The sequence below is a fragment of the Beauveria bassiana genome (assembly GCF_000280675.1).
Source record: "Beauveria bassiana ARSEF 2860 unplaced genomic scaffold BBA_S00036, whole genome shotgun sequence".
Lineage (NCBI taxonomy): Eukaryota > Fungi > Ascomycota > Sordariomycetes > Hypocreales > Cordycipitaceae > Beauveria > Beauveria bassiana.
The window spans coordinates 88,132-108,310 of record NW_007930871.1 but is presented as its reverse complement, the minus strand read 5'-3'; the positions used below and the strand labels follow the sequence as shown (position 1 = coordinate 108,310).

Genomic DNA, 20,179 nt, shown 5'->3' with positions numbered 1-20,179 from the left:
CGGCCCTCTCGCGGCGCTCCACGGCCATGCGCTCGCGCTCCCCGCGCGGCTTCGCCGCCGAGCAGGCCGCGCGCAAAAAGTACACCTACGCCTTCTTCTTCCTCGTCGTCTCCCTCGTCGCCTTTTGCATGCAGACGGAGCTGAGCGCGCACATCCAGCACGACCTCGGCTGGGATAAAGCCTACTGCATGATGTACTTTACCCACAGCTCCTGGATCGTGCTGTGGCCCGCGCAGCTGCTGATCTTGCGCCTGCAGCGCCTCGACCAACCCTGGCCCGTGTTTTGGCGCCGCCACAAGCAGCTGCTCAAGACGACGGCCCTCATGGTCGAGATGCAGACCCTCGACGTATTTGGCACCACGCTGAGCTACAGCGCTCGCTCCGCCCGCTACATGCTCCGCGTCACGGCCCTCGTCACCACGGCCCTCACCGTCGCCGGGCTCAGCTGGTACATTGCCGTTAGCATGACGACGCCCTCGGACCTCACGGCCATTTACAACTGCTCCGCCTTCTTCGCCTACGCCTTTTCCGTGCCCCTGCTGCGCGAGCCTCTGCGCCTCGACAAGTCCGTCGCCGTCCTCATCGCCATTGTCGGCGTCCTCGTCGTCGCATACGGCGACACCGGCGGCAGCGGCGCACCCGCCGGCGGTGATCAAGCCGGCACGTCCAGCTCCGGCCCCGACGCCAGCGCCGAAAGCCGCTTCCTGGGCAACATGGTCATTGGCTTCGGGTCCGTCCTCTACGGCCTCTACGAGGTGCTTTACAAGCGCCTCGCCTGCCCGCCCGACGGCGTCTCCCCCGGCCGCGGCATGATCTTTGCCAACACCTTTGGCTCCCTCATCGGCCTCTTTACGCTCCTCGTCCTCTGGATCCCCATCCCCGTCCTCAACTCGCTCGGCTGGGAAAAATTTGCGCTGCCCGACGCCGCCACGGGCCGCCTCGTGCTCCTCGCCGTGCTCTGCAACGCCATCTTTAGCGGCTCCTTTCTCGTCCTCATCTCGCTCACCTCGCCCGTGCTCTCCTCCGTCGCCGCCCTCCTCACCATCTTCATCGTCGCCCTCGCCGACTGGGCCCTCACCGGTCAACCCTTGAGTGGCGCCGCCACCCTCGGCGGCGCCATGATTGTGCTTGCCTTTCTGGCGCTCAGCTGGAGCACCTACCGCGAGATGACGGAGCACGAGGCGCAGAAGCTGGCTGTCGACCTGACGGACAGCGACGACGAGGGCGGTAATATGAGCGAAAGCGATGTATAAAGTGGCGCTTGGTCTGTATTCACTCTTAATTTCCGTTGTTATTCTTTTTTGCATCCTGTTTCAACAGGCGGGTTTCATATGTCTTTTCTCTCTCTTCCTTTTTTTTTTTTGCGCATTACTTACTACATGTCCGTCGTGTACAACGTACATTTCTTAGTTTTTGGATCAAATTTTGCATATCTGGGGTTGGGGAAACACAATGGCGTATCACAAGTAGACGCCCGTCGAGGCTGGTCAGCTTTTATAGAAACTGGGGGAGAAGGGGGTCACACCTGAATGCATGCGGCACGATTGTGCCCGAATCTTTTTTGTTTGACATGTAATATTTTGATTGAAGCCCTGCTAAAAGTGTGATGCGAAAAAGAAGAAAAAAAAAACGCCCCATTCCATGAAGGTACGCAATGCCCAACCTCACTCCACCTCGTCACAAGCCAAGTCGTCGACCATCAGTCATTCACAGCGTCGCACAAGACGATGACATGACAGGATCCGAGCTCGTCTCTCTTCTCCGTCTCGCCTCCTCGCGCGCCAGGTCTCGCACAAAGCGGCCGCGCTCTGCCACGTCCCAGCAAGAGGTGCTCGCACGCACTGCCTTGACAGACTCGGCCCATGCCACCGTATCGGCGTCGGCGTCGCCCGTCTCGAACACGCGGAGCGGCTCCCACTCTGGCTGCGGGCCAGGGAGAAAGATGGACCTAAAGAGTATGCCGTAGATGGCGTCGCGCTCCAAGACGAGGTCCTGTATATCGAGGCCCTCGAAGCGTATGTTGGTGTCGTCGGGGTCGAGGTGGTAGCGGATGTGGTCCAGGTCGACGCTGCGCGGCATGATTTGGATAAAGAGCTCGGCGAGACGGTGCGGCGCGAGGCGGGCGAGCGCAGCGAGTATGGAGAAAAAGTGCGTGGCCATGGGCATGATGGCGACGTAGGCGAAGCGGTAGAGATGGCGCCGCAGGAAGCGGCGGGTGGCGGGGTCGTGCGAGTCGAGCAGGCTGAGGAACGGCGAGGGTGGTGTGTGCCCGTAGGCGTTAGTCTTGTAGATGGAGACGGAGGAGCCCTCGTTGGCGAGTAGCGCGGTCCAGCGGCAACGGGCAAAGAGCTCGCAGGGCAGGTTGGCGCCCATTGGGATGTGGAAATCCGTCGTCGTCGGCGTCGGTTCCGTCGAGTCCTTGTCATTGTCGGCGTCGTTGTCGTCGTCGTCGTCGTCGTCGTCGTCGTCGTCGTCGTCGCCTTCTAAAGCCATAGGCAGACTACTTCGGTCCGCACGCGAGACGGAGAGGAGATGGTAGCGCGTCATGATGAGCGGCTGGCAGCGCGTATACACTTTGCGGCTGAGCATCGTCGCCAGCACCACCGGCGCCGCCAGGATGCTCAGGCGTAGCGGATCGACGACGCTGAAGAGCAAGTCCCAGAACCAGGTATTCGACCACGTGGTATGCCCGTCGACATCGGCCAGCACCAGGCTCGCCATCTCCGAGGACACGACGCTGTCCGCATCCCCCTCTCCCCCCTCGACACCGTCGACGCCTTGCCTTGTCGTCGTCGTTGCCGTCGTCGTCTCTGCCAAAGTGGCACTTTGCACCAGGCCGAAGCGTCCCACAAGCTCGGTCGGGTCATCAATCAGGTGCTCTGGGCACGGCACGTACAGCGTGACACTATCCACCGCCGCCCCGAGGCCATGCTCTTTCAGAAACGCCAGCACCTCAAAACCTTGCCTCGTACCTAACGCCGCCGCCGCGGCTGCTGGTGGCTCCTCCAATCGACGAAAGGTCCAGAGCACATGCCGAAATAGATAGGGTAGGGCGGCAGCGCGCCATCTTCGACAGACGAGTGACAGGGACTTGAGCGGGTGCTGGCGTGAGGGGCGGTCTCCGCGCGCGGCGTAGTAGCCGTCAATAATGGTAGAAGCGTCATCGCGGAAGCGTTTCTCAATGGACGACGAGGCGTTAAACTGGGAGAGGATATAGTCAAGTAGCTCATTGGGAAGGCTGTGGACCGAGACACGATGAGGCGCCCGGGTACCTGCAGGTGGTGTTGGCCATGGCGGGGTTAGGGACATGGGCGTGATGATGTACCAGAGTAGATGATGATGGTGAACTTTGGTGGATAAGGAAACCGGAAGAATACAACCGTAAACGATGTATAAAAAATCAGCAATTCTCGACTAATGCAAAGATCAAGGCTATGAAGAAAGATGGAAACAAAGGCCACCCATCAAGATTTATGAGGTATTCGCTGACTGGCCTTGCAGTGCAGGAGTGAGGGGTCCCCATCAACTTCCTTCTTGTGGGCTTGCCTGCCTGCTCTACTCTGGCAGGTCATCTGCCCCGTCCCTGCCAGGCGCTTACGAGCATGCCGACTATTTTTGTTTTGCATCATTGGCCATTATCGCTTCGTGAATGAAGAGTTTTACATGTTGAATTCCATTTTCATTCACGATTGCGGCATCATAGAAATCCAGGCCATCGCTGTGCGCCCGCTCGGCCGCGGGCCTGTATATTTGGCGTTCTCTCCTGCAGCCGCCACATTGCCTCCATGTCCACCAGATTCTATCAAAAGTTTCAAGTTTCCTCTTTTTAAGAGTATTATGTCAATATTCATTCTAAAGTCTCCTGTAGGTTCAAGTGAGGGGAGGAATACTGCGACTACTATGTATATAATCGCCCGACGTAGGACACTGAAGCACAAGCCCGTGGCGAGACGGAAGAGAAATACGAGAGCAGCTCCGACAACGGAGGTCATCAAGCATAGGGTCCGAAAAAAAGATATTATTGAAGCTTTCAATACCCGTCACGACCTTACTTGTTTTACCCAAGTTGCATCTATCTCACGTAGGAATCCCATTACGTCAAAGGCAATGCAACAATAATCAAATTGATTCTTGCGGAAAATATGTTGACAACAGAAAAATGGTATTGAAACGCGACAAATCACCTGTTTCACTGCTTGGGGTGACGGCGGTCGTAGAGACGTCAGAGTAGGGTTACTTTGTGAAGCGGAATCACAGTGTGCAAACAAACGCTGAGCATGACAGCGCCTGCTGTTACTACTGTACACAAGTGGCATTTTTCCCGAATAACAGCTCACCATCATTCAAGTGTCATGTGCCATTCTGGCTCTCGGCTTTCAGCTTTCGGCAAAGCTGGTATTGCTTGGCTACAAAGACATGGCAGCCACGACCGAAATTATATTCTGAAATCTGTGCACAAGACAAAGATGTCGGGCCGTTCTCTAGGCACTTGCTCATATATTGCTTACATCTCGGCTTTCCTCCGCGAAAGGAGTATAGTGCATCTGGCAAACGGTGTCGTGTAAGCTGGGCGGTGTCGTGTCGTGTCGGGAGGAGAGCAAGACACCTGTCCGAAATACCACTGCAGCAATGCCACTGTCTGATATGCATTCTGACTGTGACAAACGAAAGTCATTACTTGCCGCTCATACTGTACTTGTTTCTGTATACTGAGTAGGATAGCTTTTTACCTAGAGGTTTGTCCTAAACCTTGACGCCTAGATCCAACACTGAATCTCATGCTGCAACCACTACCGGCTAAAGAAAGAAAGAACCATCTGAGTGCATCGATAGCTCCAAGGCGAACATCTGCCAGACGACCGTGTCTAGCAAACTCCAGCGGCAGTGCTAGCCATGACTGCACCATGACAGAGACATTTCTGTACGACATGGCCGACTGCCGTGCAGTTCCTTTCAGCTTTCAGCTTCGAATCTTCAGCCGTCGCTCAAGATTTAAGCAATTCCTGCTTTCCAGGATGGCACCAAAGGCATAGTCACTGCTCGGTAGAGTGTCTTGTGGGGGCATTGCCCATGCTTTCTGGTATTCGCTCGCTCTCCAAAAAGTCGAGCAAAGCGACGATCCGGAAAACCCAGCATCCAAGACATGGGCGCGAGAGACTAACCTGTTCAAGGTCTTTTCCTGACTACTGTATTCTCTTTAATATACGTAGTACTTGCATGCTGCAAGAGTAGTTTGGTAGTGTTTGTCGGGCAATCGCTCCAGAATAGGACCCTGAAAAACGCCACCGTCCCAAGACAAGCATGGGTAGCTGATCACCTGTGGCGTTGCATGGCAGATAAACGATCATGATACCTTCAGCCTCAAGGTCACGACACTGCTACTTCTGAAAGGAGGGTCAGAGAAAAGTAAAATCCAGACTTAAACCCTTGCTGCCCGTTGCTCCCAAGTCAGTATATAAAGCCGCTTTTCTCGTGCTTTGCTACTTTTTCCAACAACGCAAACACATCATCCACACTTAGAATAAACACACAATCTTCCACTAACCACTTATTCACGTCATGCATTGCAAGCTTGTCCTCGCTCTGTTTTCTGCGGCCACAGTCGCAGCCGTTGGTAAGCCTCTCTCATGAGGTTCTTGCATTATACCAGCTGGCCAATATGTGTTCCTGGAGCCAAGACTGACCATAAAAGTTGTCCCGAAAGACGACTCGGCCGACGCTGCCTCTTCCGGTACCACTACACCAGTCGCCGGAAAGGACTACTTCGCCGACGAGGACTGCCGGTGGTACGGCACGGCTCCTATCTGCGAGGGCTCCTGCCCGCCTGGCTGGCGTTTCGTGCAACGGGAGAAGCTGAATTGCTGGACCGGCAGAAAGGTCTACTGCTGCAGACAGTGATTTGTAATGGCTACAAAAGTCTTGGTTCAGGTTTTTTTTTCCCCTCTGAGTCAACTTGGGGTTTTCCTGCGCTGTGATCAAATGCAAAGGCTTTTACGAAAACGTTTCATAGTCTACCTTTTTTTGCTAGAGAAAACCAAAATCTTACTCTCTTCTTTTACGAAGCACTTGACAGAGGCACACATTACACAGTTCAATGACGAATTGTGTCTAGGTTCACGAGCTCCATTGTCTATACCTTGTGTTATGCCCGAGAAATCTGCCCTCGCGCAAGCAACGAATTACATAACGCTTCAGCCTCATCCAAAAGTCTAGGAAAATGTAGCAAAGAGTCATCGAGGAATAAATTCGTAAAATTAAGAAAAAAAAGGCTTTGATAAACCAAATTTCTAGGAAAATGTAACAATGAGTGATCAAGGAATAAATTCGTAAAATTAAAAAAAAAAATGCTTTGATAAATCAAAAGTCCCGCTCTCGTTTCCCTTCCCCGTTCGTGTCATAACCATATGCTATCAACGCCAATTCTAATCCAAGGAAATGGGACGAGAAAAGCAATAAAGTAAAACGAGTAAGCCAACTTTCGCTAAAGATGAATAAAAAGCAGAACAAATGCCCAAAGAGAACAAGGAAATCGGGTATGGATACACATTAGCGACAACCCTCGGCGGCTCCAACAATTCCGCATGCTCATAAAAGTCTTGGTTGTTAGGCAGCCCATCAACTGTCCCTCTGGCCATTCGTCAAGGTGGCATTCTTGTCTGCTGCCGTCGACTTTCCATTGTCATCGGCACTTGCCCGCCCGCCGCTGCCCTCTTTCTTGTCGCTGGACAGATTTGATAAACTGGGATTCGTCGAGATGGAGCTGTGGGCGGACCGGCTGCGCAACGGAAATGACGGCGTCGAAGAGCCAAAAATGGGACTGTCGCACGCGTGTAGCCCCTCCGAGTTGAGCGGCTGGTTAAATACAGCGCCCTCCTCCATCGGGTCCATGCTGGCGTCCGTCGGCGAGCCTTGGCCGCTCAATGTCTGCTCGCTGCCAGATTCCGCCATCATCTTGACTCTCGCGTCATATTCGGCTTGCGAGAATTCCAGCGGGCTCGGCGACGGTGTCGGGAATGCATGCTCTGGCGCATTGACATAGGCGTCCAGCTTCCGCCTCAAAACATCGGCGCGCACCGGCTTGGCAAGGTAGTCATTCATGCCCGCCGCCAGACACTTTTCTCTATCGCCCTGAATCGCCGAAGCCGTCATGGCAATGACGAGGACTTTTCGAACAGCCTCGATAGGGTCCTTGCGAATAAGCTTCGTAGCTTCGTAGCCATCCAAGACAGGCATCATGACATCCATGAGGATAATGTGGTACGGCTGTCCATCCTTTGCCTTGGCGCGTAGACCCTCAATCGCCTTCATGCCGTTTTCATACGCCACAACGTTGCAGTAGCCCAGTCGCTTCACATACTGAATGGCAATCTTTTGATTGATTGGGTTGTCTTCAGCAATGCAGATGCGGATATCTTCGGTTGCGAGCTTGGACAGATTCATCGGCGGATGCGAAACAATTGCCCGCTCGAAACTCGGCGGCAGGCTCGAGTATCGATCAATCGGCGGCGACGATTTGGCCAGCGCATCGCCAGCCGAAACATCCGCCTCCGTCTTCTCAAAAACGACTGTAAACCAGGCTGTTGTGCCGACCGTCTCTTCACTATCCAGCCGGATCTTGCCCTTCATCATCACCTCAATCAGAGACTTGCAGATGCTCAAACCGAGACCGCTGCCTCCATACTTTCTCGCCGTTCCAGCATCGGCTTGACTAAATGGCTGGAACAGCTTCGCGAGCTGCTGTGGATGGATGCCGATGCCCGTGTCTCGTACCCAAAAGGTGAGAGTCGCACTCTTGGCCGTTTCCGAGTCTAAGCGAGCTCCAATCGTGATGGAACCGTCCTCTGTAAACTTCAGGCTGTTGCCAATTAGATTACCCAAAACTTGGTGGAGGCGAATCGGATCTCCATAAATCAGCATCGATGGCAAGTTGATATCTTGGATGATCTTGACATTCTTCTTGGACGTCTTCTCACGGTTGCTATACGATACAGCACGGACGACCTCGCGAACCATCTCTTCAGGGTTAAAGGCGATAATGTAGAGCTTCATCTTGTCCGCCTCCATCTTGGAAAAGTCGAGAATGTCGTTGATGACAGTCAGAAGAAGATCAGCAGACACTCGAATCGAGTCGGCCATCTCCAGCTGCTCCCTATTCAAGTCACTATCCCGGAGCAGCTCAGAGTTGCCAATGACACCGTTGAGGGGCGTGCGAAGCTCGTGTGACACGTTGGCCAAGAAAATGGACTTTGCCTTGGCCGCCTCTTCTGCGAGTTTGACGTTGCGGTTGGCTTCGGCTTCAGCATCTTTGGCCTTGGTTTCCGCCTCGATCGCCTTTTCCAGCGCCTGGCGTTGGACAGACACCATCAGCCGGTTTTCTGCTGACACTTTTTCGAGATTCTTCATAGTATGGGCGTTGGAATAGCTGATGGCCAGTTGGTTGACTAATAGCTGGAGCACAGTAACATTGCGATCTGTAAATGATCGAGGCTCGCCCTCCATATATAAAACACCAAGAAGTGGCTTGTCGCCGTGCGTAATGGGAATGGCAATGATGGATCTTCCAAGTGGATTCTTTTGCAGCCACGTGTCGTTGACGTTGCCTACACGCTCATCAACGCTGAGGTCAGGGATGAAAACAGCTTCGCGGAAGCGTGTGCAGTACAGCACGACGTTGTCCGCAATTAATGAGTTTGCGGCAAGTGGAAGTCCCGGGTTGTGTGCAGACGCGCCTTTTTCGGGATCACCGCTGGCAGCAATGCACCACGAATTGCCGTCTCCATCAGGATCCTGCACTACAATAGCCGCCAGAGTCGCCGAGCCGCCGCAAGTCTGTAGAATGACATCACACATAGTCTTGAGCAGCTCATCAACCTGCAAGACGGAGGAAATGACCTGGGAAGAAACCAGAATGGCATGCAGGTCAATCATGTCGAGCGTGGGGAGCCCCGACACATCGTCATTTTGCATAGTCATGGAACCGCGCCAGGCTCCTATCCTGTCGCCTTTGGCCTGCATAAGAGTATGAGAATTGACTCGTGAAAGCTCGTGGTCGTCCTCTCCATCCGCGTGAGGATACTGGTCCGACGTGGCGTCCGACACAAAATCTGTCTGAATTGCTGCGTCGGCTGTCTGGTGGCTTCGGGTAGGTCCGCGAAGCAGCAAAGAGTGCTCTTCCTCAATGGCTCTGGCTACTCCGGTAGCACCCAGCTGACGATAGAGTCCGACGGTTTCGAGCAGGGCGGATCGTGCGGATCGTCTCGCACGCCGGCGAAGGAAGAATCCAGCCATGAGATAATTGCCCAGCGCCTCTTCAAAGACGAACCCATGCTCACTGGCATGATCAAGTGCCTCTTCATAATGCTGCACCGATTCGCCATGATCTCCAACCAGCTCCACTATCTGTGCCTCTAGCAGCCGTGACCAACAGAGATAGTTGATGTCTGACACTGCTGACCACTGCTTAATCTTGTCGACGAAGCCCTGCATTTCCTTGACGATCTCCTGTGTCTGCGCTGAAAAGTTGGCCGTTGGCGAGCGCGGATCTTGCATCTGTCTCAAAAGCTGTCCAGCCCGGGCTAGACCGTAAAACAGCACAATGAGCCGGCTGTTGCGTGCAGACCAAATGGCATTCAGGTGATTGAAGCATTTTCTGCCTAGTTCAACGGCTCTTTCATAATGCCCGTATAAGAACAAATTGACCAGCTCAACACTTTCGTATAGAAGAATGGCACGATTGCTCTCTTGCTCCTGCGTCATGAGCCACTTCTTGTATCGAGGACCGTTGTGCTGGTCATCAGACATGATATCAATAGCATCGTTCACGCGAGTCTTGCCTTGAAGAGCGCGGCATGTTTGGCGAATAGCCACAATCATGACACCACCTCTTGTATCAGACAGCCAGGTAGGAATCTCTTCGCATGCAAATTGGCAGTAGCTCTCCAGGTCATCAAGGTTTTCGCTCGCAAAGAACTTGGCATGAGCAGTAAGTCCATAGCTGAGAATAGTCGACATTCGATCCCCTCCCACGGAAGCCAATTCGACGGCGTCTTCAGTTTGCGCCACGGCGAGCGGCAAGGAGCAATGAATGTGCGCAAGAAAACATGTATGAAGCATTTGACCGCGAGCAATGGAAAACATGTCGCGCCCATCGTAGAGCAGATCCTGTGACATGATACCGAGCTCAACTGCAAACTCTGCCATTGAAAAGCGACAGAGAGCTATGACCCCCATGTTCAGGAATGCCATGCCAGACTGCGGGAATGCCCCCCGAGTGAGATGGGTATCAAGCATGACCAGGGTGAGATAGTAGTACTCCAAGCAGTCGCTCCACCAGGCAGCACTCAGACATTCAGACAACACGGCGCCAATTGACGTCATGACCTGGTCGTAGCTCTGCTGGGCAGTTGTGATTTTGGAGCGGTCCATTGACTTGATCTTCGTCGCCAGCGCCCCAAACTTTTTATCGCACGCTTCATATGTTGGCTCTCGTTCCACTTCGACACCAATGGTAGACATGCAATCTTTGAGTGAAATCAGAGCAGCCATTGAGTTGCCGTTTTGCGCAAAGATGCGGGACTGCAAGATGTAGGCCGGAGCCTTGTCCAATGGGGTTTTGGCGTTGGCAAAGATGATGGTCAGTAAATCGTTGGCCTTGGATAGCTTGCTCATATAGAGATAGCATTCGGCCGTGCGCAGGTATAATCGAAGAGTTTCGTCATAGCTGACATCGGTATTTTCCGACTCCCATGGATTAGGTTGCAGCAATTGGAGTGCCTTGCTATAGTATTTGGAAGCCGTTGGACGGGCTCCATTCTCGACGGCATCTTGGGCGCAATCTGTGAGGAGTTTGCGGAAATGCTCTCGTTCCGGGACGCGCGCCTTGATCAAAGGGACCGCCTTGCAGATGTGACTAGCAGCTCCAGTCCGTTCCCTTGGATTGTCAGCATAATATTTCATTAGCGTTTGCGCAATGACAAAGTGCATCTTTTGCTCGTTGCATTCTTTCAGGCCCGAGGAGGCTTGTATGTAGCGGTCGTGTGCGAACCGAAAACGATCCTCATCCTCACTCTGCACAAGAATGTAGGCTTGCACAGCCGCCTGCAGACCCTCAATAGCCTCGCCTTCTGTGTATTTACTTTGCATTGGGGAGTCGAGAGCGCAAAGTGTAGTTCCGTCATCAAAGTCGAACTCGCCACTCATCAAACGGCAAATGAGTCTAAAAGAAAACGAGCTCCCAATGAGAGCAGCCCAGGCAAGGACGGCGCGAGCTGCGGCAGGCAGTTCGTTGAGTCGTCGGGTAATAAAATCGGTGTCGAGCACGTCAAAGTCTTTTTCGCCCTGAAACTGGGCAAATATCTTGTCTGGGTCATAGTGCCATTGCGAGTCGCGATAGTTGTACCAGATGCATCGCTTGCGGTTACATATGCTGAGCATTTCTCGTATATAGAACGGATTGCCAGCCGTCTTGGCCTGGATGACCATGGCGAGTGACAGTATGTCGTCGGTTGGTCTTGCCAGTGTTGTGGCGACATATTTCAAGACCTCGGCTTCCGTCAATGGGGCCAATCTCAGCTTCGTTACGGTTGGTCGACTACTCTTGGGCAGTTCTTGAATCTCGGGGGGTGACACTACGCTCTGCATCTTGTCGGCTGAGAGTTCTTCGGGCCGATGCGTGAGTATAATGACCATTCGCATACGCGAGGAGATGATTTGTGAAATAAGCTCCAGAGACTCTTCATCAGCAAAGTTGAGGTCCTCCAGGCAGAAGCATATAAGCTTGTAGTGTGTAAAGACGCGCAAAACGTCGAGAAAGGTGTTGACGAATCGTTTCGTCTTTGTCGAGACACCAGCACGCAAAAAATCATGGGCCGTCTGGGAAGCCATACTGGGGACGCCAGCGGAGGGGCTGGGTGATATACCTGGTGAGGAGCCTCTGCGCTTGCCACCACGATTGGTATTCCGTAGCGCCGGATTCTGCGACAACGAAATGGTACGAGATGCTACGGTATCTGCCGGGCCTAGTAGAAACTCGGGCAGACCCAGAATTTTATGCAGCGTGGGCCAGACGGGGCGGACGTACTGCTTCAGCGCCTGGTGGAACGGCGTGTCTGTGTTTCTCTCACCCCAGACTTGCTTAAAGAGCGAGGACAGGAGCTTAATGAGAGGACCGTGTGCAGCTCTTCTAGCCGAGTCAAATTTCGCCGTGGCACAATATCCACGTCTGCGAATATCAGGCAGTACAGATTGTATCAAACAACTCTTGCCCATGCCACCAGCGCTCTCGATGACAACGACTTCGCATTGACCCCTACGCCTGAATTTGGCCGTACCGAGATGTCGAGACAAGGTGGACGCCCCAGAATCCACACCACCGTGACGGCTTCCGTCATAGGCAGAGCTATCGGCAGCCGAGTGAGTGTCGTTTGACATGGACTGGTGACGCTCCCAGCGACGGGTAATACGAGGCGCTGGGACGGTGTTGGTCGAGTGTGAGGTGGAGGCACTGTCGGAATTGTGCGAATCGGCCGGCAGCGAGGACTGAAAGCTGGTCTTGAACGTCTTTTGATCGCTAATAGAGGCATGGGTGAATGAGCCGCTTCGGCGGGTGTGGCCGTCACCAGTGGAACTAGCGCCTTCACTAGAGGCGTCATCGGCGAGAAGGACGTCGTTGAGGAAGCTAGAGCCGTCGGAGGATTTAGGATGAGGGCCCACGGCGTGTATCGAGTGACTTCTGGATACGCGGTCAATGACACGAAGCAGCTCATTCCTCTCCTTGTCTCTGCCAATCATGACCGTGGGCAAAAGGAAAAAAGACGCTACATCGTTGGTACCAAGCTGCATGTCAGCAAGAGCCTGTACATCTCCTTTACCAAGATACTCCTGCACCAAAAGTAAATCGTGGCGCAATCCACTGGCGGAGAGGTAGCGGTCAGCCACATTTTTGGCAGTACACCTTTGAATGATGCGTCCAATGATGTCAGGGACGCCCATGTGAATAGTGGTGACGTTGGGAATTTTCTTGTTCAAAACGCCCTGGACGATGTCGAGGGGGCTGTCGCCGCTAAATACAGGCTGTCGGGCGAGTAAAGTCCAAAATAGCACGCCGAGGGAGTAGATGTCGGTGCGACTATCGGGCTCAGCGGGCATGCGGCCCGTCTGCTCGGGGCTTATGTAGAGGAGCTTATTTTTGGCGCCTATTTCCTTGGACAGAGTCGACCAGCCGGTGCTAGTCAGGCCATGCTCAAAAGATCGCAATCCCGAGCCAAAAGACACAATTCGAACACGACCCGTCTCGGCGTTGAAGTGGAAGGCATCGCCACGAATCTCGCCGTGGATCATACCGTGGTGATGGTGGAGGATCTCGAGGCACTCTGCGGCGCCTATAGCGAAATCAAGAAAGCTTTCCAAGCTAATAGCCTGCTTGGGCACAGCTTCGAACTCGGAGTAAGAGTGAAAGGACTCGCCATCCTTACGTGCCCTGTAGAGGGCGGGGCCCATATCGAGTACATCAAAGAGGTAGTTGGGGCCGAGACGGTGGCAGACGGTGACGACCAGGGCACCACGATCGCCCGAGGTAGGTGGCAGCCTTATGAGATCGATGGGCTTGACAATGTGGTGGGCGTGGGGATCGGCCTTGGCCAAGAAGGTTTTGCTTATTTGAAAAGCGCGCTCCTCGCGGACGGTATGGTAGGATATGCGGGCGACGATGGGCTCTTCGGCGTAGGAGGACTCGGTAGCAGAGGTAGAGGAGGCGGTGGAGGGCGGGCGCGGGAAGCTGGAAGGCGAGGGGAGGGGGTCGCCGTCCTGGGTATATGTCGGAGTTTGTTGGCCGGCATGGTCCGAGGTGGAGGGCCGCAGCTTGCCTGGCAGTGTAGAGCTCGGTGTGTGATGCGACGAGGTGGAAGGTGTCGGGGCCTGTGGCACAAATCGAGTCCCAAAGACGTACCTGCAGCACGAAACATACATTAGAAGAGGGGAAACACAAGGGCAGCGACCAGGTGAAAGCCAAGACAGGATGAGGAGCCGCCACGGGGCGGCATGATGGAGGCGGTGGGCAACGAGGAACAGGCTGCAGAAAACTTACCAGTAGTCGTATGTCGAGTGAATAGGGTGAATAGATTCGTCCCAGGTATAGCCGGCAATTTGGCGCAGGCGTTCAAAAAGACGTGGGGGAGGCGGAGGGGGGTCAAGGGCCTCCTCTGTCACGACACCGGCACCGACCATGATGGCGGGCGGCGCGCAACCGGAGCGGCCGCGCTGGCGGGTGTCGCTGCGGGTGTGGTTGGCGTGCGAGGAGCGTGGCAAGACCAAAAGCGATGGACGTGTAGTCTGTAGAGGAGAGAAAGGGGGCGGAATGGCCCAACAAAGAACGTTGAACGGTGGAGGAGGCCGAGGTGGGTGGAAGGAGGAGGAAAGGACGTCGGGGCGGGCAGATCAATCGAACGGAGAATATGACTGGGCGGGCAACATGGTCGAAATCGGATGCGGCGACGATTGACGGCGGTGTTTGGCGAGTAAAAATGGTGCTTTTCAACTCAACGGCGCGCGGTGTGTGTGGGAGAGAAGCAAAAATGGCCCAATACGTCACTTGCAGCAGGGCACAGGGACAGAATCTGCAAGATCGAACCAAGAGCAAGAAGCAAGCAGCGCAATAAGAATATTTACAAGGCAGTAAGCGTAGCAGAGGCAGGTACCTCGCAAAGTGGCCCAGAGTATGCGTCTGAGGCGGTACCTCGGCGATGGTGGTAGGGTAAGACACAGAGCGGGCGCCGATTCGTCGCGGGACCGTGGACGTTTTGCCGCGGCGGGACCGTACCGGGACAAGAGGCAAAAGGAAAAAAAAAAAACAAAAGTTGCAAGAGAAAAAAGAAAGGCGTTCACACGATGCTACCTTGCGTGCGCGGTCTGGAAGCGATTGCGAGTTTTGATATTCGCCTCTAGTTACAAAATGTGCTGGGCTTTTTTTTTCTGCCAGCACGATCAGCACACATTTGAGGAGAAGAAGCAAGTGGGCAGTAGCTGGGGCAATGGGGCAAGCAAAAGCCAGATGCACGCGCAATTTGCTGGGCCACATCACCTTGTTACTTGGACAGTGGAGAGCGCCGACTGGGTTGCTGTGGATCTTTGCAGTGCGCCGTGCGCCGTGCTTTTGGAGGGCTGCAGACTGCAGTGAACTGCTTGACTGCTAAATCAACAGCAGATTTTGAATATCCAACAACACAAATAGCGCGCTGCAGCCAAGTACTCCTTTGTATACATACAGAAAATTTTTCTCAGTAAACGGCTACATTCTCATACCTTGGCTTTTTTCGGGTGTTTTTTTTTTTTTCCAAACTCATTTCAAAGCGCAAGCAGGCGCTGCTAGTAGGATATCTGTAGGCAGGTAGGCTTCAGGTAGCTCTTCGGAGCCTCTAACAGGCACGCAGGCTGCCGGGGACCTGTGCGATAATTAACCAATGGTGACTTTAGGTTGTTGAGTGACCTCTGCTGATAGGTGATGATCTTGTCAGGAGCAGATCAGTGCCTATCTGACCGCAGTAGACTTGGGCTGCTGTTCAACATTTAAATGTTGTTTATTTAGCAGTCCACGTGCTTTTTCTTCGCGAGCAAGCCTAGCTCTGATTCGCGACAAGACAAAGACATCTACCGTTTGGCCACGGCGTTAGTCTTAGCTGCTAATATTTTAAGAAAGTTACAATTTAGTAGCTATTACGCCGAACAGCTCCAACATCCTGCTGGTGCCTCTAACCAAATGTGTGACCTTCTCTCGGAGCGTTAAACAGAGGTAAGGACGTTTTATTGTGGAAGTGGGTGCGCTGAGGGGAGCCTAAGGTAGATAGGTACGGTAGTTGATAGGCAGGTGACAATATACCGCTCTCGAACAGGGTCAATGGCTCTGGCCAACAGCGATTAGGCAGGTATTGCGTGTGTAAGATCTGGTTAATGCAGCGTGCTGCATAGGTACTTCTTAACTGGTGCTAAGTTGCTAGACGGGCTGGTGGCCGAAGCCGAAACTTCATTCTTTAGTTATACGTAGTATTCTCTCTTGATTCTTTTATAACTGCGCTAGTCACCGTGACGCTGTGCGCCTCATCGTATACGACATCTGGGGGACTACGGTGCAGACCTTGGCGTAGTGGCCAAGACAACCCTCGTGTGCTGGACCACGGCCCGCATCGTCGTGAGCGCCCATTGTGCAGACAGTGCGCGTCTTGCGGAGCCAGGGACAGATCCCGAAGCGCACGGCGCCGGCGACGGATTGGGACATCCCCGACTTTCGGTATCCCGGCGAGATTCTGAAAGACGTGACTGGCGACACCGCCGCTGGGGCGAGGACCCAAGCCGCTATTAACCAGCGACCCCCGGCCACCAACTCGCTTGGCGCAGTGAAGTGAGTCGATCCGCCCCGGGGTTCCAGTAAAGCTTCACAATCAGGAGCCAGTCAGTCAGCAGCTAGTTAATTAGCAGCCGGTAAATCAGCCGGTAAATCAAATCGATCAGTTGCTGATTAACTGTCAACTAAGACTGGCTGTTGATTGACTGGCTGCTGGTTGATTGACTCTGCTGTTTGATTGACTCTGCTGTTTGATTGACTCTGCTGTTTGATTGACTCTGCGGTTTCATTGACTCTGCTGGTTGATTAACTGGCTGCTGAGGTATCAACTATACCCGCATCTTTCGCTCCCTTTGTTTTCACTTGCCTTATTCACAACCCAACACCAATCAATGGTGACGATCAAGTGGGGTGAGTGGAATTACAAGCGCACGACCGCGTTGATAAGAATCAACGGACGCGACCGCTTTCACATAAAAAGGCACGATGTAGACGAGCATAGGTCTTCATCTTGCATCAACTTCAATTCTTGTGCAAATGGCGTCACTTCGAAACCAGTTGCCCAGCACGGTTAGCAGATGGGCCAAATTGGCGGAGCAACATGGGGTGCAGAGCACCGTTATCCATGACTTCCCAGATCCTAAATCAGGCTCCCCGACATTCGGCTGCCACAGTACCTAACCCTTCGTGTTCTGGTCAAGACCACTGCATCTCTGAGGGGGAACCTCATGACGGAGATTGTTGACGCGGAGCTGCTGAGCAGGGCGAAGAGTCTGCTGGATGCTGACGGACGGAGATTGGCAAATATAACTCAATTTAGCCAAGCAGCTGTGCCGGTCATTTCCTGTGGCGCTCTCTTTGTACAGGCGCCTGTTGGTTTCACAGGATATGGGCGATGTTTTCTCGACAGTGGCTTCGTTCAGCGACGACTACGAGCGTACGCTCAGCGCTTGATGACGCTAACGTCTGCTTGCGTTTTGCCTCAAAGGCTGACTCGCTTAATTAACCATTACTACGAAGTAAGTTGACCCCTGGCCCACACGACTAATCGATTATACAGACACATCAATCCATCACAAATGGTAGCAACACCATCAGATTTAGGGCCTGCAAGCTATAATTTTCTTTGACGATATCACCACGCGCCAGCCTATGCGCACCAGCCTACTCAGCCCACAACGAATACACAGACACACTAACCCATCACTATCTTCTGGCTCTGGTGGCGGAGTGGTTTCCGTCGCAGGCAGCCTTCTCGTGGACTCCACGAGAGGCGGTTGGTTCGAATCCAGCCAGGGTCGCAATTTCAACCAGTCTAGGCACCTTTGTACTTACTTCTTCCGCTGAATCTCGAATCTCTCGCCACAAATCGCCAGCCGCAAACTGCACATCTGCAAATGTCGTCCTCCAACTTGCCGCGGCGAGAGGCTCGCCAGCAGTCTGCAAGCATAGCGCAGCTCCAAAACAACGTGCGAAAAGTCGCAGAACTTGTCCGCAAGTTAAAACTGGCAAAAGTTCCCTTCTTCACCCGAGAGCAACTGCTCACCAAGTATCGAATTTTCGTGCAGAAACTCGACATCGCGACCGGTGAACCCGGTACCCAAGGTCAGGCCTACATCGAGCCTGTTAGACCAGAAATCGTTCTCGATTGGCTAAAAAAATACGCGCCCGAGAAGTCGGCGGATCGGCCATATTTTGACCTTGATTTTACGGGCTACGACGTCACTGGGATGAGTCTCGACTTCTATCTCGGCGAAGCAATGGAGCTCTGCAACCTACTACTTAACCACGTGAACTATTCAAAGGACGAGAAGATGGGCGTCATGATGGGCCAGGAATCAAACTGGAATAGAGCCGAGTAAGTGACGCGCCTTTGTCCAAAATGACGAGGACCAAAATTGGCTAAAGACTCCCATTCTTCTTTTCTTCTTCTTCCTCCTCTTTAGATTGCCTCGCAATTTGATCAATTCGCAGAGCCTGCCTCACTCGGATTGGGAGGCGAGAGAGCTTTTCCACCAAATACACCCCACCCAGGAGAAGCTTGATTTCGACTGCATCACAGACTCTCATCCTGCATTTCCACATTTGCAATGCTGGCTAGCCGATGAACTCCCTGTCAAGGACCGCCCGTGCTTGTCTCCGGCTGAGCTGATCACGACCCTCGCTCTGGCAGTCGCAACTATTAAAGACCCGAAGTACCACCAAGCATCTGTTATACCAGTAAGTCTGCTCATCTCTTTGATTCTTACTGCGTACCGGGTCGTGCTAATTCTTTCCCTCTTCAAGATTACAGTATTCTCCTGCTCCGGTCGGATGCTCCGCATCGTTCAAGGTGCCATCAACTTTCGCGACTTACACCTGGATTTCCGTTGCAGCCCCGTGATAGACTTCTCGGTTGGCGCACTGCGTTCAAATGGCCCAAACGCACGTAAAGTCGCCGAGGTTCTCGGCTGGGTCTTGGGACGCCCGGTTGGCCAGACTTTTCCTGATAGAAACGAATGAGCAACCCGATGGTACACCATCCATGAAAATGAGAAGAGACGTCTTTCGGCCGAGCGCTTCTGCGCATCTGTTGTTTTTCTTTTAAGGTTAGGAGTCGGAATTCTACTGAGCCACTGTGCTCGATGATTCTTTTTCTGTTTTCGAGATTCACAATTGCTAATTTGCCGACGCGACATTTGATTACTGGCGTTACATGGACTTTGATGAAATGATACTTTTTGTTCCTTGACATGCCACCAGTCTGCTGCTCTTCTGTGATGTGAAAACACCCACTAAGCTAATCCGTACTCAATCCTACATCGCATAGCCAAGCATCATTTCAAACTTGTCCACCCCGAAAGTGCAGACTTTCTGAAGGCGCCAACTGCCTGTAACTACTTCCGTGGCGTAACTAGACTAAAGCACGATGTACGAAAGATGCCAGTCAAAAATGAAAAGACAAGTATCATCATAAAAGCGTCATTCACATTGAATGAAGAATAGATTTGCCAATCAAAAAAGAAAAGAATAGGCCTCGCCGCGCAGCAATTAATAAGTACAAGATCCAGACCTTTTTGCCTTTTCCCCTTCTTTTGAGGACGAGAAGCAAGTGGGCAGCGGCTGGGGCAAGCAAAGCCCCCAAGATGCCAAATGCGTGAACAGGTTTTGACAGTGGGGCTTTGCAGTGCGCCGTGCCGCCACGCTTTTGGTTTGGCAGCATTGTTCTTCGCAGGCCAGCGCCAGGTAAGGTTTGGCTTTGATCAGCGACAAGTTTTGAGGTGACAGGGTGGCATCTACCATTTAGCCACGGAGTCAGTCTCAGCCGCCGACAATTTAGTAAAGTTCACAATTTAGCAGCTAAGCAATTTAGTAGAGTCGTCTACGCCCGCTCACTTGACCGTGCCTTTGTGCTGCTACAATACTTGTTCTTGGTATTAAAGCGAGCCAAGTGGAGTCGCTGCACGCCCGCCCAGATTTCCCTGGCGCTTCTTTTCTGCGCGTCCACATCCATGCAAGATGCAGGGTGCTAAATAGCCAGTGTCAAGTCATTATTGGCAATGAGAATCAACCCTCTTCAACGCTTACAACCAATACATCTACATATGAGATGGATTTCTAATTGACCGCATCTAGCTAAATATCCCCATACACACTTCCATTCTTTGCCCATCTTTGCTCCCTTCGTTTTCTGATTACTCGCTCACAGCTTGCTTCAATTCTTGCCCCTCCTTTCCCCTTCGCCCCTCTTCTCCGTCCCCTCTTCCATCTCCCCCACCTTGTAGCAACAACAACCAAAATGACAAGAGAACTACAATGGATCCTTGGCTCGCCGAGTATTTAGCTCATAATCAACTATCCACAACC

General features: G+C 53.0%; 5 protein-coding genes across 5 annotated transcripts; 3 read left to right on the top strand and 2 right to left on the bottom strand.

Moving 5' to 3' along the window:
- Positions 1-26: 26 nt before the first annotated feature.
- BBA_08561 (DUF6 domain protein, putative) lies at positions 27-1,253 on the top strand (the record flags this gene model as incomplete). The annotated part of the gene is made up of 1 exon (XM_008603658.1): positions 27-1,253. One exon carries the CDS (start codon positions 27-29, stop codon positions 1,251-1,253), a length of 1,227 nt encoding a protein of 408 aa, XP_008601880.1.
- Positions 1,254-1,707: 454 nt separating this feature from the next.
- On the bottom strand, positions 1,708-3,309 carry BBA_08560 (F-box domain-containing protein; the record flags this gene model as incomplete). Its single annotated transcript, XM_008603657.1, has 1 exon — positions 1,708-3,309. The coding sequence occupies one exon, from the start codon at positions 3,307-3,309 to the stop codon at positions 1,708-1,710; it is 1,602 nt and encodes a 533-aa protein (XP_008601879.1).
- A 2,250-nt stretch (positions 3,310-5,559) lies between these two features.
- BBA_08559 (uncharacterized protein) lies at positions 5,560-5,898 on the top strand (the record flags this gene model as incomplete). Its single annotated transcript, XM_008603656.1, has 2 exons — positions 5,560-5,614; positions 5,693-5,898. 2 exons carry the CDS (start codon positions 5,560-5,562, stop codon positions 5,896-5,898), a joined length of 261 nt encoding a protein of 86 aa, XP_008601878.1.
- Positions 5,899-6,615: 717 nt separating this feature from the next.
- On the bottom strand, positions 6,616-14,223 carry BBA_08558 (putative histidine kinase HHK1p; the record flags this gene model as incomplete). The annotated part of the gene is made up of 2 exons (XM_008603655.1): positions 6,616-13,945; positions 14,084-14,223. The coding sequence occupies 2 exons, from the start codon at positions 14,221-14,223 to the stop codon at positions 6,616-6,618; spliced, it is 7,470 nt and encodes a 2,489-aa protein (XP_008601877.1).
- A 2,838-nt stretch (positions 14,224-17,061) lies between these two features.
- BBA_08557 (uncharacterized protein) lies at positions 17,062-18,835 on the top strand (the record flags this gene model as incomplete). Its single annotated transcript, XM_008603654.1, has 4 exons — positions 17,062-17,352; positions 17,710-18,191; positions 18,280-18,553; positions 18,620-18,835. 4 exons carry the CDS (start codon positions 17,062-17,064, stop codon positions 18,833-18,835), a joined length of 1,263 nt encoding a protein of 420 aa, XP_008601876.1.
- Between the last annotated feature and the right edge of the window lie 1,344 nt (positions 18,836-20,179).